The sequence below is a fragment of the Molothrus aeneus genome, chromosome 4, assembly GCF_037042795.1.
Source record: "Molothrus aeneus isolate 106 chromosome 4, BPBGC_Maene_1.0, whole genome shotgun sequence".
Taxonomy (NCBI): Eukaryota; Metazoa; Chordata; class Aves; order Passeriformes; family Icteridae; genus Molothrus; species Molothrus aeneus.
In genome coordinates this window covers 58,375,114-58,392,065 of record NC_089649.1, presented here as the reverse complement: position 1 = coordinate 58,392,065, position 16,952 = coordinate 58,375,114, and the positions used below count along the sequence as shown (strand labels likewise).

General features: G+C 35.9%; 1 protein-coding gene across 2 annotated transcripts in view; it reads right to left on the bottom strand.

Annotated features, from left to right (window-relative positions):
- TAPT1 (transmembrane anterior posterior transformation 1) overlaps positions 1 to 16,952 on the bottom strand; it is a 49,365-nt gene that overhangs the window by 12,933 nt on the left and 19,480 nt on the right. For both annotated transcript variants that reach the window (XM_066549184.1, XM_066549185.1), the window contains 5 exons: positions 13,299 to 13,461; positions 9,461 to 9,596; positions 8,569 to 8,666; positions 8,324 to 8,393; positions 592 to 672 (listed from right to left, as the gene is read on the bottom strand). In XM_066549184.1, the coding sequence (XP_066405281.1) occupies positions 592 to 672; positions 8,324 to 8,393; positions 8,569 to 8,666; positions 9,461 to 9,596; positions 13,299 to 13,461 (548 nt within the window). The remainder of the gene's footprint in view (positions 1 to 591; positions 673 to 8,323; positions 8,394 to 8,568; positions 8,667 to 9,460; positions 9,597 to 13,298; positions 13,462 to 16,952) is intronic.

Here is a 16,952-nt window from a genome sequence, read left to right as displayed (position 1 = left end):
GAAGACAACCTTTGTAAGTACTAGATACAACGTGTTCAGTATATATAAGACATAGACAAAGCATCTGCTCTTTTAGATACTTAAGGTAAAATTTAGGTAGCCTGGTAAGATTCAGGCAAAATATACCACACAGATCAGGGGTCAAAATTATTAAAACAATGTTTTAATAAAATCACTGTTTTATACAATATTTATTAAATATGTAGTTAGAATCTTAAGTACAATCAATTTTAGATTAAGAATTGTATTTTTAACAAATCTTTATCACATTTCAATCTCACTAGCTACTTTCTAGGGGATTCTTCATTCACAGTGTACTCAAAGGAAAGGAAAGGGCTGGGAAGAAATTATTCCAGACACTGCTTGAAAGATAACTACACATGTTTATAGCATAACAATAGATATTTCTAGCAGAAAGAACACAGTCATTCTTAGAAGAACACCAGAAATAGAAAACTGAGAATCTAAGGTATTTGACAAAATTAGGATTTGTTAATTCAATGTGTTGATTACCCTTATCTTTCAGATTGAGGGAAGAAGCAAGAGATACAGCTCTTGATAGCACAGAATTTTTTCTTGTAGTTTACTCACCTGGATTCCATGAGAACTGTTCCATATTTCTTAGACATACAATTAGTAGCAGCACGTAATTAGTGAACCTCTCCTTTATATCTGGATTAAAAAAAAAAACAAAATCTGTCAACTCCAAAGAAACATTTATTTGCATATAAAGGTACCTACTCTTTCTGAGGTTCTATCATTTATTAATTTTTGGATTAGATAACATTTTCCACTAATTATTTAACTGGATTTAAAGGGTGGGGGAAATGCTGGGCACCACACCATGGACAGGATTTCTGCAGAAGGTTGTGAACTGGTCTGTCCAATGCTGTCTCACCTCAGGGTACCCAGCAGCAGAAACTTACTATCACCTCTTCTAATAAATTAACAAAATAATCATTCTTCTTGATAAAGTCCATCTATTCCTTCTGTGATTCAAAAAGAACCAGCACTTCCTGTTACTAAAATAAAGAGAATGTATCTACCTGTCCTTTCAAGCTATTAGCAAGGTACATTTCATTTTCTACAGATCATAGATATTCAAATTGTTGCATACTGGGTTCATTAAAAGGAAGAAAAAAATGTTTGAAGACTGTTACACCTTAGCTAGAAGGCTCCTACCAGTCTTTCACACTGCCCTCTTAAAGGGAACAGCAGGATGTATCACATAAGCACTGTAGCACAAGAGCAATCTAATTCAGGACAAAGTCCTATGCCTTGCCTCCCAGACAAGGCAGTATTGTTTTCTACTTTGGTATTCTGTTTCCAGAGATGACACACACAGAGCTTGCTTCAAGAAGCATCACATTTTTTAGCGTATTAAAAAACACCTTCCTGAAAACATATTGCTGCAAAGCAGGGTAAAACCTAAAACATAATGTCATCACTATTTAGGAAGTCCAAGGAAGTTTTTTTAGAAGATAGAGCTACTAAGAAAATCTGTGAAGACACTCTTATTTCTTGTTACACCTGTCAGTAACCACAAAAATAATTTCTTTGTGGGCCAAAGGTCAATTTTCTTAAGCACATCCAAAGGGTTCATTTTCTTAAGCACCTCCAATATTGTGTGGGGTTTTACCTACTGATTTTGGGAAACAAGAAATAGAAATGTTCAGAAGAACACACAAGGATTAATCTGGTCAAAAAAACATTGGCTTTGTGTCAACAGTTTCCATCATCTCTGACTGACTACAGGTCAACAGCAACACTTGTGGCTGCAGTTACTACAGTATAATAATATCCCTCATTTTAGAATAGAAGTTTGGAAATACTGGCAGCTCTGAAAAGATAAAAGAACAAATCCTCCAGGAGAAGGAAAGAAAAAGCACACAGAATTCAAGACGAATGAGATTTCATGCATAATATCATAAATTCATTTGTCAGCATGGGCTGGGGAAGGGACAGAGGAAGTACAAGCTTTCAAAATAGAATGAATGGCATATATATGGGGAGGGGGGGAGAAAAAAGGAAACATTTTGGTACAATAAATTTAAAGCAGAAAAAAGGACTTAAGTAAAACCTAATCCTAATTTCTTCATTTCCTGCCAATAACACTCCAACAAGTACATTCTTCTATGCTTCTGAATTCACAAAATATTGCCCAAATGACCAGAACACAGTATTGTCTGAAAAACCTAGTGACAATGCACCACTTGACACTGTCACAAATGGATGAAAATGCAGTCAAGCACTCACTGATCTACATGATTTATCATGCTCATTAGTGACTTGGAAATAATCACTGAGTTTTCAGACTTTTACACTGAATTTAAAAATAGTTTTATCTTCTATTTCCCACATTGCCATGACATATCATTGATCAGCAATGTATAACAAACAGAGATCTCATCTTTAGTTTTTCAGGTCCCATGGAGGCCTGTACAGAGAGATATTCTCAAGTGGGAAGCAAGGACATTAATTCAGGCCTAACATTAAAGCATGTCTCAAGCTAATCCTCCAGACATTTATTACCTGCTTGGTATATGTTAGCTCACCAGTCAACAGGATTAAATTGAGAGGGGACATTTTGGACTTTAAATTTCTTCTTATAATGCTGTAATAATACCAATTTTTCTTCCACTGATTTCTGAGACTGGGTGACAGGCTGATACCTACTTTCCCCCTCTGCTTATTTCCCCTGTTCTCAGTGGCCTCCCTTCTAATCTGTTATCTCCTCTGCCACAGCTGTTCAAGGCTGTTAGGAGGGAGAGAAATAACTGTGGCTGCTGCTCTTCATCCTCATCCCTCTCATCAACTGTCAGAGTTGCAAGCAAGGCAGACAGGGCACTTTACAGCAGCTTCAACAGCAAACTCAAACAAATCAAAAATTCATTTCATTTCTCACCCTCATGGTCAAGGACCAAAAAGGCTTCCAAAACAACCACTGGTAATCAGTCCTAAATATTAATTAAAATTCCAGAATACAAAATATGTACACTAATGTTTCATCATTTATTATGAACTTATTTGATGTTGTATATGTACATTTGGTTTTTTTAAATTGGTGAGGGGATTTTCCTGTACCATGTATTGGCACTTCTTGGATGATGTGGTGAACTATAGAACAAGTGAAGCTACATCCCTGGGTCCACACTTGCTCATGCTCTTAAGAACAACAAAGGCAAAGTATATCAATGTAATTGTGAATTTGGCAAAATGGTGACAAACCACCAGTGTTAGTGAATAGTTCCAGACAGCACAGGTACTAGCAGGAGGCAATCATTCTATTCTGCTTCAGCATAACAAAGAGTGAAGTGGAAAAAAAAGTGATCTCTTCATTCTCCATTGTGACAATGCTTAGTAACAGTGATATAAACCATTTCAACTCAGTTTTGCATGTATTCCACTAAGTATATATGATAAGTACAGCACATAACTGTTTTTCTGTTAGGATACAGTATAGCTTCAATAACCCTTGCCATTATAAGACAGGGTTAAATGAGAGCCAAAATGTCAGGCCAATGACATTTTAAATGGTCCTCAGCTCCTTCCACAAGGACATGATTAAGAAGCTTACTTCCTCAGTGTTTATGACCCTAAGTGTTAAAAACCTGACATGTAGCACTAATTCAGATATATTTATCCCCTTGACCAATCTCTTGTCAGCACATACAGTGCTGATGACATATTGTGCAGAAATCTGGATGGATATCAGTGACAGGTGCTGCTCCTCAGGGGTCCATACTGGGACCAGTGTTATTTAGTATCTTCACTAACAACACAGATGAAGGAATTGAGTGCACCCTCAGCAAAACTGCAGATGACTGAGTGCTGAGGTTGCCACACCAGAAGGGTAGGATGTCATCCAGAAGGACCTGGACAAACTCAAGAATTGGACCCATGGGAGTCTCAAAAGGTGTAATAAGACCAAGTGCAAGGTGCTGCATCTGGGCTGGGGCAACCCCAGGTACCAACACAGGCTGGGGATGAACAGATCAAACCAGCCCTGTTGAGAAGGACTTGGGGGTTCTGGTGGATGAGAGGCTGGGCACGAGCTTGCAACGTGTGCTCACAGCCCAGAGAGCCAAATGTGTCCTGGGCTGCATCACAGAGAGAGCCCAGGAACAGAGATCCTGAAGTGGGGTAAATAGTCTTTAGAACACACAGCTATTTCCTTCCAGATTCCCTGATACATTATGCAGGATTCCCAAACCAGAAAGATAAAAAAATTATCACGTTAATCCCACTGTTTATATGTTTAGATCAAAAGCTAGTTATATAAGAAGTGAAAGAAGATCTTTTGGTTTACATCTCAGCGACTCCTAAATAGCTGTAGTGCCAACTACCTCTTAACAAGTGACCAGAGCACAAGAAAGGATCAAACACTGAACAAGGAACCATCTCAAACACACCAATCTCAAACACAGTCCTGCCCTCAAATCCCTCATCCTTAAAATAAACAACTCGATTAGAATAATGGTATTAAAAAAACCTAAAGCCACACAAGAAAGCAGTTCAAATTTCAAAGACCAAAGGCAAAAATAAAGGCTATTCAGTATTGTGATCAAAGTCAGAGACTGATAAATTTGGAACAAAGAAGAACAGAGAAGAAAAGGTACAGAATTATAAAAAAGAAAACTGAAGTTCCTAAAACTTTAGAATAAATATGTTAAATTTTTGAGACAAGAGATTTAAAAAACAAGGAAGAGTCAGGCCTAATAACAAACTGAAGGAAATAACCTAATGCACTACATCTAATGCACTTCTTTGTATGAGGTACAATTGACTTTTGTGAAAAAATTTAATTTAAAGCACAGCTTGAAATTAAAATAGGACATTTAAAAGCATAAAGGAAGGCAGCAGGCTGGGCTTTCAACAATAATGAAAGAACTTCTCTTTATAATTTGGTCTCCTTGTTCTCTAATACTGACCCTACAAAATTAGTTTATGGATAACTATTTCAAAAAGAGAATATACTATTTAAATTTAGGGAAATATTTCTTTCTGATACAACAAATAAGAGGCTTTCTGTATAGAAGTGCTTTCCAATGGCTGCAGTGTTTAGATTGCCTGGGTGTACATAAATTTCCTTGTAAAAGTCAGGGCGACAATGCAAAAGTAGTTTTGCTGCAGCTGACAAATCAAAGCTGTGGGAATAGCATGGTTGAAGTCCCAGATTTTGTAGCTGCAGTGTCAAGCAGCTATAGAAGCCCCAAGGTCTTTGTTGATCTGCCCCTAAAAGATAACAGGTTTAGTTTTATTAGATAACAATTAACTTATGTATATTTCATGTCCTGTTCAATTCATTTATATGTGGATGATTCACAGTTATTTTAATCCTGAAGTTTTAGTGGATTAGCAGTTACAGTAGAATTTTAAATGGCCATACAAAGGTGAGAAGGATCACTGACTCCACTAAGTCCAGAAATGTTAATACTGGGAAAAATAATACAGCCGCACATCAGCTTGCTATCCACCAACTGGTGCTGAGCACAATGCCAAGTGAAAATGATTTCACAATTTCCAGTAGCTTGGTGGCACTTCCTGTCCTGATGTCATACTATGTAGAAGCTTGAGCCAGGCAGGGCTCTGCAAGGTATTTCAATGTGTGATACAGGGCATTTCCTAGAAAGTACAGCTTGTGCAGTTCATTTCTGTTTTCACACTTTTATTCACAAGAAAACTTGCTTTTAAATTTTAGTTGTAGTAACTTCTCTTGAACACAGTATCTACTCTTGTGGTCATTGCTCATCTTTTCTGCTATGTCATATTTTTCTTTTGATTAACATGCTAAATAAGAAGAGAGTTTCACCTACTTGTGAGAAATTCCTCAGATGCCCCTGTGAGACTCCAATTATTCCGCTCAAATTATTTACCTACTTTGTACTAATCAGTACCTTTACACTGAATTGAAAACATTTAAATACTATTTAAATACTGTTTAATAACAGTAATACTTTGAGCTGAGCCCAGAAAAGGTGAATCCATTCAGTGTGTCCAAGCTTCATCAGATGACTGCAAACATCAGTAGAAAATTACTGAAAAAAGCAGAGAAAGGTGGGAAATATATGGGAGTGCCTAGATTTAGTGTTTCCTTTCAGAAGTTTAGTTCAGCCCAGGCATGCAGTTTGAGCACAATTTGTTCTAGGACACACAAGACACCCCAAAGGCTAACTGGAAGCTCAGCTGACAGGACCAGACTAGCCTCAGTTCCAGGGCAGGATGAAGTACCGGCATACCATGCCACCACTATCATAAAGATACACTATCAAAAGATGCACCATCATTTCAGCTGCACGAAATAAAACATTTAAAGGATGCTAAAGTGATCAGAATACATGAATTGAAACAATACTGTTCCATCAGTACTGTTACTGAGGCTGTGATGCAGTAAATCTGTTAAGTTCAAAAGAGGTGAAAAGCTCTACTAAAAATCTGTCAGTTATTTATCTCTGAGAAGAAAAACACTGCTATTTATAACCATACTGAAAGGTGTTCCAGGAAAAGTGATCTGTTTGAAAGGAATAAATTAGCTTGTTTTGTGCACTCTTCTATATATATACTCACTGCTTCCATCCCCACACTAATGAATGGCAATACTCTTCCATCAACTGATAAAGGACAACCTGGTTCTGCTATTATGGGTCTTCAATAATAATGAAGCAATAAAATAAAATATTGATATCCTTTTCTTTTTATGGAGGAAATTGCTAGCAATTTCTAATATGAGTCCCTTGCTTATTTCAACATGAAAGAGGCCTCACCTTTAGGCAGGAGAGCTAGATGCATAGTGGTAACTATTTTCTGCACTAATAATAAGCCTTATCTAGGTTTTCTGTCAATAGTTAAGTAAATTTCATTTTTAGCATTCTCACTGTAAAGTTAAATATGTCTGATTTTAAAAATATAAGTAACTAGATCTTGGAACTGAAAATAATACTATTATCACAGAATAAACATTATCAACATATCTGGGAAGATCTTTTGGGGGAGGTTTAAGCTTAAAATTTAGTGTTAATTTTCTGTTATATAATTCTCTGTGATATATTTAAGGTTTTATGTAAGTCGTCTTTCATCCAAAGAATTACAGAACATTTGCATGTAATACTGAAGTTTGCAGATGAATTAGACAGAGGTCATATCAACAGTCAGAACTCAAAACCTGATGTAAGCCTATTGAAAATTTAACTTATGATACAAAAATATGAATAATCTGTTTTTAAATAAGTAGCTATTTTATTTTTTTAACCTGTTGCACATTTGAGTTATCTGGTTTAAAAACTTTGGGCTGAAATGAAAAGAATATGTTCTATTTTCTGTGCTCATCTGTATAAATGAAAGTGGAGAAATTCCAATCAGATATGTGAGGGTGCTGAGGCACTGGCACAGATTGCCCAAAGAAGCTGTGGATGTCCCCTGGAGGAGGGGACCAAGGTGGACGGGGCTCTGAGCAACCTGGTCTAGTGGAAGGTGACCCTGCCCATGGCAGGGGGTTGGAATGAGAGAATCTTTGAGGTCCCTTCCAGTCCAGGGCATTCTGAGATTCTACAAAACCAGTACAAGCAAAGAAGCTCTAGCACAACCTTAAAGTGCAATCATTCCTACTGGCTTTGAAATCAATAATTCAATACATATTTCAAATGGCTGATACCAGTATTAGGAAGAATCTCCATCAAAGGAGATTCTTTGAACAGACCTGAAGAGCTTTTCCTCATGAGACACACTGAGTACAAGCGCCCAAAATTCATCCTAAGCAGCAACACAGTTAAGAAGTGCCAGAAGCAAGTTTCCTAATTACCTTCTATCTACTGGGAGCAAAAAAATTAGAGTAATCTCTGGTATATCCCTCATATATCAGCTACTTTGTTGCACTGGTTTTTTGTTTGTTTGGGATTTTTTTTTGTTTGTTTTAGGGTTAGAGGGGAGGTATTTCAAGACCCACCTTCACAGGGAACCAATAACATGCATTCTGAGATCACTGTGTCAATACAGCACACTATAAAGTCAATTTTTTGAAAACAGAAGGTTTGATCCCTTGGAAGCACAGGGATTTCAGCACAAAGCCAGTAGGCTGTTTTAGCACCTCAAAAAAAAACTTGCCATAAAAGGACTAAGTGTTCCTTGAAGTGGATCTCGGTTTCATCCTACTGAACCAATCAGTAAAACGGGTGAAGAGGAATGCAAGTCAGAACACTCAAATTCACCAAGGTAAAATGTTTACAGTAAGAATAATATTAAATACATTGACAATATTAAATACATTATTTAATTAAATAAACAGTCTCCCTCCACATTTTCTCCTGATCAGCACTGCTATACATACCACTATTTGACATTTGAAAAAGATTGTTCTTCTCAAACTTCTTGAAAACACTTCCTTTTATTTCGACGAACTGCAATTTTTAGAAACAGTTAGTTAGTTTTTACTCATAAAAAACTGACATTAAACAAATAATATTATCAAAAAAGATGTCATTTTAAAATATTAATATTTAAGATATATGATACACAAAGATATAGGATTCTGAAACAAATGAGGGTAGCTATATGATAAAGGTACATACTTACATTATTGGACATCATGATGGTAAGCAGTGATTTATTGTGGGAATTGAAGGCCACATTAAGGGTTGTTGCCTGAACCATTATGAGAATAGCATGCAGGACTGCATAGCAGGGTTAAGGAAGAATATTTGAAATAGGTTTTCTGCACAACAGTACTGAAGAGCAGTGAACCACAGATCTCCTATTTTGCTTTCAAAGTTTAACAGGAAAGTTTCCACATTCCTGTAAACCAGACTTACAGCAAGACAATACTTACATGTATGTAATAAATGCACAGTGCTTTGTAGCATGTAATAATGATGCTAATTTTTCTTGCTCTAAAAGAACTCAATGACATTAATTGTGAGAAACATCAATACAATCTGAAGAAAAAAATCTCAGGTAAAGATTCAGAATTAGCCTAAAGATTTCAGAAAAAATAGGGAAAAATTGTAAGAATTTTAAATTCATTACCAAAACTACTGGGCTGCAGTATCTCTTTAGATTCAAAAATTCATTTTAAGATTATTTCACACTAAGAACATTTGCATCCTGAATATGCATGAGTTTATCCTTTCACTTCAAGAAAATATATTCAAGCTAGATGCATTTAACATACCACTAAATAACAAAACTCTTCTACCTTTAAGGCCTTGTGAGCCAAAATACTCAAAACCAAATCAGAAATAAAATTTTCCATGAACTATCCAACTGTGGCTTTTTATTTTACTACAGGTACACCATCATAAAGGGATTATTTCTTTTAAAGCAGGTGGTACTGGCAATCTTACTTTTCAAGTAAAGGAAGACTGATTTAGGAATACTATCAATTTTTCAAATGTATTAAAATAAATCAGAGCAATTACGCTGTAATTTAACTTAGAAAATTTTGTAATTTATCAAAGAAAAAGGATACAGACATAGAACACTGCCATGAAGAAGTGAGGAATCACACCTATGTGAGCTCTTTTTCTTTCCTTAGGTTCTGTAGCTGTCCAATAAAGAGCATCCAAAATATCTTGTCCAAATGAAGAAATCAGACGATCAGCCACCTAAACAAGAACAACTTTATTGCCTTTTTCTCTCCAGCACTTGAGTAAGCCCAGGTCAAGAACACTTCAAACTAAAAGTACAGCTCAATCTAAAGAAGGTTTCACATATATATCACTTTTGATCTCTCTTATTCCATTTTCTCTCTGGATTTCACAGCAACACCATTCCTTTTGTGTATTAAGCAGTTTACTTTCCCTTTCAAATTTACTATCCCCTTTGCAACAGTATTTGGAATATACAATAATATATTGTTATCTTAGATGCTTTCTTGAAAGATACTCAAGTACAACTTAAACCTCAGCCTTTTATAAAGTAGTATGCATGTTGTATCAAACCATTTAAAATGTTTTTCCCCATCCCTCTGGGTTTAATAGAAAAAACCCAACAATAAAAAAGTGAATTTCAGACGGAACATTGGCTTACAGGTACAATACATTAGCTTACAGGTACAAAAAGCCTGAAATTAGACTTGGCTTTACTGCTTTCTATACATTGAAGTATATACTTAATGCAAATGTCTACATAAAGCAGAATTCAAAATTAAAAGTACTATAACACAAAAGCAAGCTATTAAAAGGGACTTGAAAGTCTGCCAAAAAGGAAAAATATGTTGAAAAAACAACAAACACCTGGAGTATAATCCAAAGAATATACACACAAATAGGAAAAAAAAGCCTCTAGCAGTAATTCTAAAGACAAAAAACGTATGGACAGCATTTTGAACTTGGAATTTAATACCACAGCAAGAAAGGTCATAGGGAGTTCCACCAGTTCCCAACATTTCATCAGCAACAAACATATAAAACTGAAAATCATTACACAGAAGAACATTTTTTCTGTCTATACAATGCAGCTCAATAATTATAAAACCAAGCTACTCAGGGGAACAAAACCAGAACTTCAAAAATTAAACTTGGCATGTCTGGCTAAAAAAAGAGCTCTCTCTCATTGCTTACTAATTCAACCAAATGGAAACAGGTTAAGATGACAAACTGATTATCTCTACTTAAGAAACACAAGGAATATTTTCTCTTAGTGTCTTTCTGTAAAACAACAATTTTGGACATGTTAAATCAACATGTAGCAGTACAGAACCAGGTGCACAATGTCCCTGCAAGTATTGATCCTACTAGATAGAAAATAAGTTCTTGGGACAACACAAACCTAGACTTCAGATAATCTCCTGACTTTTTAAACTAAATAATTGTCAAGGTAAAGATATTGAAGTGAGTAAAGTCATACTTATTTCTGACACTATTACTGAATGAAGTTTGCTAAAATATGAACATTGAATTAAAACAAAATTTTACAGGATGCCTCAAGCAGATGTACAATGTGCTGTGCTCTAAGAATCACCTATGAAATAAAATGAACAAAGCCATGAGCAGATGAATTATCATAGATCTGAAGCTCCCAACCCCATCAGTTTGAGAGATATTTACAGTGGCATTGTTTTCGGCTTTTAGATTTTGCAAATTGAGATTGTCTGCATTATTTGGTTCCTGCTCATTGTGATGACCCATTGAGTAATTACACCTGGTGTAGTAACACCAGCTACAGAAACTTAAGAGTTTGGTAAGTTTTTGTTCACAATATTGTGAGGGTTTTAATAGATAAAATGGTGGCTTTGCTTTCCTTTCTATTTAATTTAAGCAGTCCTTGGTTCTTTGCTGAAAGGATAGAAAATATTAAAACCCACCACACAATATTGTTGCTTGCTTTTCCAAATGTGACTTACCTAAACCCTACATGCCGGCTCCAGGCTCCAGCAGAATTCCATGGTGAGTGCTGTCACCAGCATAACGCACACTGGGGCTTCACAAGGAGCAGGAGCCGGTGGGTCTGAATCTAAAAAAGAAAAGTGTCATTTAAGCCAAATGAGCTGAATGCTCCCCTTAGCCTGTCAGTTGGGAGCATTCAGCACATAATTTGAAGGTTTTGCATTCCTCATATCTGTCCAGGACAATACTCCCCGGACTTGCCAACAGCCGAAAACATTAGGACATTGTAAACATCTCTGCTGCTCGGTGATTTACTAGACTGAAAAGATCTTCCTTATTTTGAAAACTTGGTAAAATATGTAAAGCATATTGCTTAAAAAAGAGCATATTAAGAATTCCTTAAAAAGAATTGCTTGCATCAGTAGCAAAGACTTTTAATAAAAATCACCAAAGTAGTCTAAGCAAGCCAATATTCAAACTGTTGAAAGCTGACTATCCAAGTCTTTCAGTGGGATACCATGAACATTTTCTGCCAATACTGCTGCAACCTGTCATGGTAAAAAAGCCCCTTAAAAACACACACTCTGCTGGGTTTCATGAGACACCATAGAAATTAAATACTGTTCCCAAATTCAAAGTCTAATGTAATTTTTCTAATAACCATGAGTAGTAACAAACTTCCCCCTTTCCTAAAAGAAACAATGCAGCACTTTTCTTAGTTAAAACACACAATTTTGGTTCTGCCAAACATAGCAAAGTAATTCAATTCCTCATTCCAAACAGAATGTCACATGGCTTCCAATTCACAGGAAACACTGCAGTATTGCTTCAAATTATGTGGTAAGCACATAAAGCTGAGTACATAAAGTACACATAAAGTACAGCACTAAGTGATTTGTAGTCTTGAAATAAAGAGAAAATACTATTTTAAGTACATGGATTTATTTAGTAAGTGATAATCCCTCATCAATTATGGAAGTACATATGGATGAGTATTTCCCCACACAACTAAAATCTAGATAGTAACTCAGTGCCAATTCAATATTTGTACGTATTTTCCAGCAAATGTAAAATCAAAAGCAACAAAAACCCTATGAGTAAACAACTGGAGTGGCTTGTATGATATTTATTTCACTTACTATAACAAAGTGTGTTCATTCTGCAATATTTTCGTATTTTATTAGGAAAGAACAAATGCCTTCAGACAAAATATTCAGATTTTGCAGAATGTCACCCTGTTTCAGCAGTCTTCAAACAAGGGTACAACAGATGTTCAAATAAGGATTAATATTTCATTCAGGAATCCCAGATACCTAGCAGAATAACTTTTGTGTACAAAGCTCTGATTGAGTCCGTTTAAGAGGTTGTATTCCTACTATGTCCTATATTTGCAGGATGGAGATAAGATTGTGCCCATGAAAACATTATTTACTTTGTGAACCATTGATCATAGAAGCAAAATTAAAAATCTTATGCTTTATATTAATAGAAAAACAGAAACTGTTTTTCTTGACACAATTTATCTTACCTCTCAAAACAGAATTTCCTTTTCTACATTCATTCATTCATTCACCTTAAAGGCTTGTGTCTGCTAGCCCAATTCCATGTTTTCTATTATCCTCCTTCTCTTCTCTCTCTCAGGATTTTATCATTATTTCATATCAACACCTTCTACTTTTCTTAGTGAGTTCAAAATCTCATTCATTACCTGGCACTTTATAAGACACTTCTTTCATTTCCATTTCTCGAGTTTCTTGCTATGAAATTGATTAATAAGCTCCATAAATTAAGCATTATGAAACAGTATCTAAACCCTTATTGTTCACAAACCTGTTTCACTGCATCTGAGCTTATTATCTTAGCTATGTGCAGATTTGTGAGAATACCAGATGTGCCACATTCTAAGTCAATACTGGAACACAAAATATTTTAGACAGTCTGACAAAAGCATGCTTCATATTCTGATGTCAACATCCTTACCTCAAGCATGTTATAGATGATGTAGAGCTTTATGACAGACTGTCCCCTTATCAGATGATACATCATAGAGTAGTCAACATAGTGCATCATGAAGTAGCAGATGACCAATATAACTCCTTTGAGCATGTCACATACCTGAGCAGGTTGCAGCAAACGTCTGTCACTGAAATAGAAAGGGCAAAAAGTTCCACTAAATGTCATATACCCACCAAATACAGATGTTACTAAGTCATTATGAATGTACAAAGCTGTTCATCATGGATATATTTCAATGTAGTTTATTATGCCTCCTCCCCTGCCCCTGGCTCCACCACCATGACTATGACCCACATTTATAGATCACACTCACAATCACAGGATCACAGTCTCTTACTAGCCACATCTCTGTAATTAAAACATTATATTTGTTGAGAGCTTCCACTTTTCAATAACCTTCTGTATGCATGCCCTAGGTTTCTAATTTACCTTCCCACTTCCACACAATTCTATGATTTTGACTTCCTCAGGTACAGAAATTGTATTCACTATGATCAAAAAGATATGAAGCAGTCATCTTCAATTTCAGTATAAGGAACTAGATGCTGAGGAACAGGTTGTTAGCTCTAAGCTCTGCAGCAGTAAATGCAAACAATTTGACATCAGAGCTGGAGGTGGATTGTGAACCAAATGCAGAAGTTTTCCATGAGTAACCCAGCAGACTAAAGGAATGATTACACAATTTCTTTCTAGTAAAACTACTGGAAGAAAATAGCTTTATCTCAATTGCCACGACAGTATACATAAGCATAGTGAAATAGCAAGGCCATATTCACGTGTCTATTAACTTAGTTTAGTATTAATAGGATGCAAAGCAGTTAAAAAGCCTTTGAATTATATCAAAAGGTTGAGAATTAAATATAAAAGAGGAGGAAATAATTTATATTAAATATATATATTTTTTTTTTAAATACACTGAAATGCTTTTATAGAAGCTAATGTTTCAAAGAAGTTGCAAGCAATTAGCAAAATTCAAGTAATGAATTTTCAGTTTCTGTATTCTTAAATCAGTAGGTCATCCAGACATTAGACAATGTTCCCATGAACTGATAACACGTTTAGAAAAAAAACTAAGACTTGTCTTGTAAAAATGTATGCTATTTGTAAAAAACATCCAACAGCTACTTGTGACCTCGGGAGTAGTTCTACAGACCCTGCAGAGAAGGGTCTGCTACCTCAGTCATTCTATTTTAATCACACCTGGAGTGTTATAATTTGGGTTTCTCTGTTGTTTTCCATGCAAAAGAAATTGCCCTGAAAACAACATTCACACATGCCATCACTCCTGGAACCACACAATGACATTCCACATTGGGCAAATAGGTCATGCTCTTGCTGGGAGTATGAGCAACAAAGTTCCCAGAACTCTCAGATTTTACAGTATAACACTTTGAACAGAGAGCAACTGCTCCTTTTATTATATAGTTTTTACTGCATAAACTGTATTAAAAACAATTACATTCTAAATAAAAGAATTCAACCTAGTCCAGCATACCAGAACTGCTTGCATAGGCTTTCTCTCCCTAAGAGGCATTTTCTTGCTTTCAGAAGTGCTCCAGTAACAAACAATGTTCACGCCATATCTTATTTCAGCCTAAGTCCTTGACAAAATGCCTCAGTGAATTTTCTTCCTTTCCTCAGTCCCCAAACCGAGTTTAAACTGCAAACACCAATTGAAAAAATTAAAGAAAACTGGATGTGTACCTTTTGCCCACTGCTTAAAAAGGCTATGATTGTCTTTGCATGACACACAAAAAAATGCACCCTCCCCAACCTGCAAAATCACACTTTGAAAATTTACTGCCTTATTTTATTACATCTGAGTTAAATGATTATAGTTATTAAAATATAATAGTATATATGAAATATTTACAAGACTTAAACAAGGTCATGATTATGATTACTGTTCATAGGCTGAGTAACAGCATATTCCTTTTCCTCAAATCTACTTCCATTTTGGAAGTGTATTCAGTCATTTCTGTACAAGTTTCCCAGCCAACACTCAAACCCTGAAATACAGATTGGGATACAGTCATAAAGGTACTATTATGCCATAACAGTAATGCCAGGCCTTAGCACATGAAAAAGAGAATGAGAACTTTTTTACTCAGAATATCAGCATCTTCATTCTTCCAGCCAACAACTACCTTATCATTAGAGAAGTAGTGAGTACCTGGTAGGGAAAACCTGATGAACAAAAGAGACACCCACCTGAAAATCTCATTCAGGGTCTTTTAAAATTTTGTTAAGGTACCAGTTTTAACAATAGGATGGTCTCACTGAAATGCAGTAGTGAGTAGAATCTGTTTATGAAGCTTCTGAAGGAGTCCAGAAAGATTGTCAAAGGAAAATGCTTTGATGAACACAAGTCAATACAGACTGAGAATATCATGTCAAAGGTTTTCTTGCTTACAAGTAACATCAAGGATGATCAATCATCAGTCACAAACTGCAGATGTTCTGTACTGGTAACTCTAGCACTCTTCTCCATGTGTTGATGCTCATCTGACTACACTCAAGTAAAACCAACTCAGGAGAAGCCAATGTAAATGCACACAGCAACCATGACAAGGCACTACAAATTCTGAGAAGAGACTACATAAAACCAGGAGCACAACTTCTCTTCTAAAGGTGGTCTCAACTCTGAAAACTGTCACAGGAGACTAATTCTGTATGAAGTCACATACAAACTTGCACACAGCATCCTATAAAAGATTTTGAGAATGTGCTATTTACAGAACAAACTTGATTATCACTGAAATTTAATTCAAAAACTGCCCTAAAAAGTCAGATCAACGATTCTTGATTGCTGTGCTTTACAGGTATTAAACTTTTGTAGAACAGATCCCATTCAAATAATATTTTTAGAGAATTTCAGAATCATTTAGGTTGGAAAAGACCTTTCAGATAATTGAATCCACCTGTTAACTTATCATTGCCAAGTCCATCATTAAACCACAGTCTATCCATCTTTTAAGTACCTCCAGGGAGGGTGATTCCACCACTCCCCTGAGCAGCAACCTGTTCCATTGCTTTACAATCATTTGGGTGAAGAAATTTTTCCTAATATCTGATCCAAGCCTCCCTTGGCATAACTTGAAGTCCTCTTGTCCTCTTGTTTTAACTTGGATTTAGTTTCTCACTAGTCTGTCTGTATGACTAGGAAAAAAAACTGCAATAAACAATATTTTTTTGACATTTTCATTAAAAATACAATCTATCAATATTCTATCCAAAGTTCTAAATAACTTCTTGTGCTTCTCATTCACATGGGAAGCAGAACCAACAGTAATGCTGTGACAATTTCAGAACAAGTGTCCTGGTTTGGGCTGGGACACAGCACCTTTTATTTTTAGTAGCTGGTTTTTTTTGATTTAGTGTAAGAATGATGATAACACACTGAATGTTTTGGTTGGTACTAAGAAGTGCTTACCCTGAGTCAAGGATTTTTCAGTGTCATTTGCTCTACTAGTGAGGAACTGCACAGAAGGCTGGCACAGAATATAGCCAGGACAGGATGTCCCAAACTAGCCAAAGGGATATTCCACATCACAGAGCATCACACCCAGTATATAAACTGGGAGTGTTACCCAGAATGGGGTCTATCACTGTTCAGGG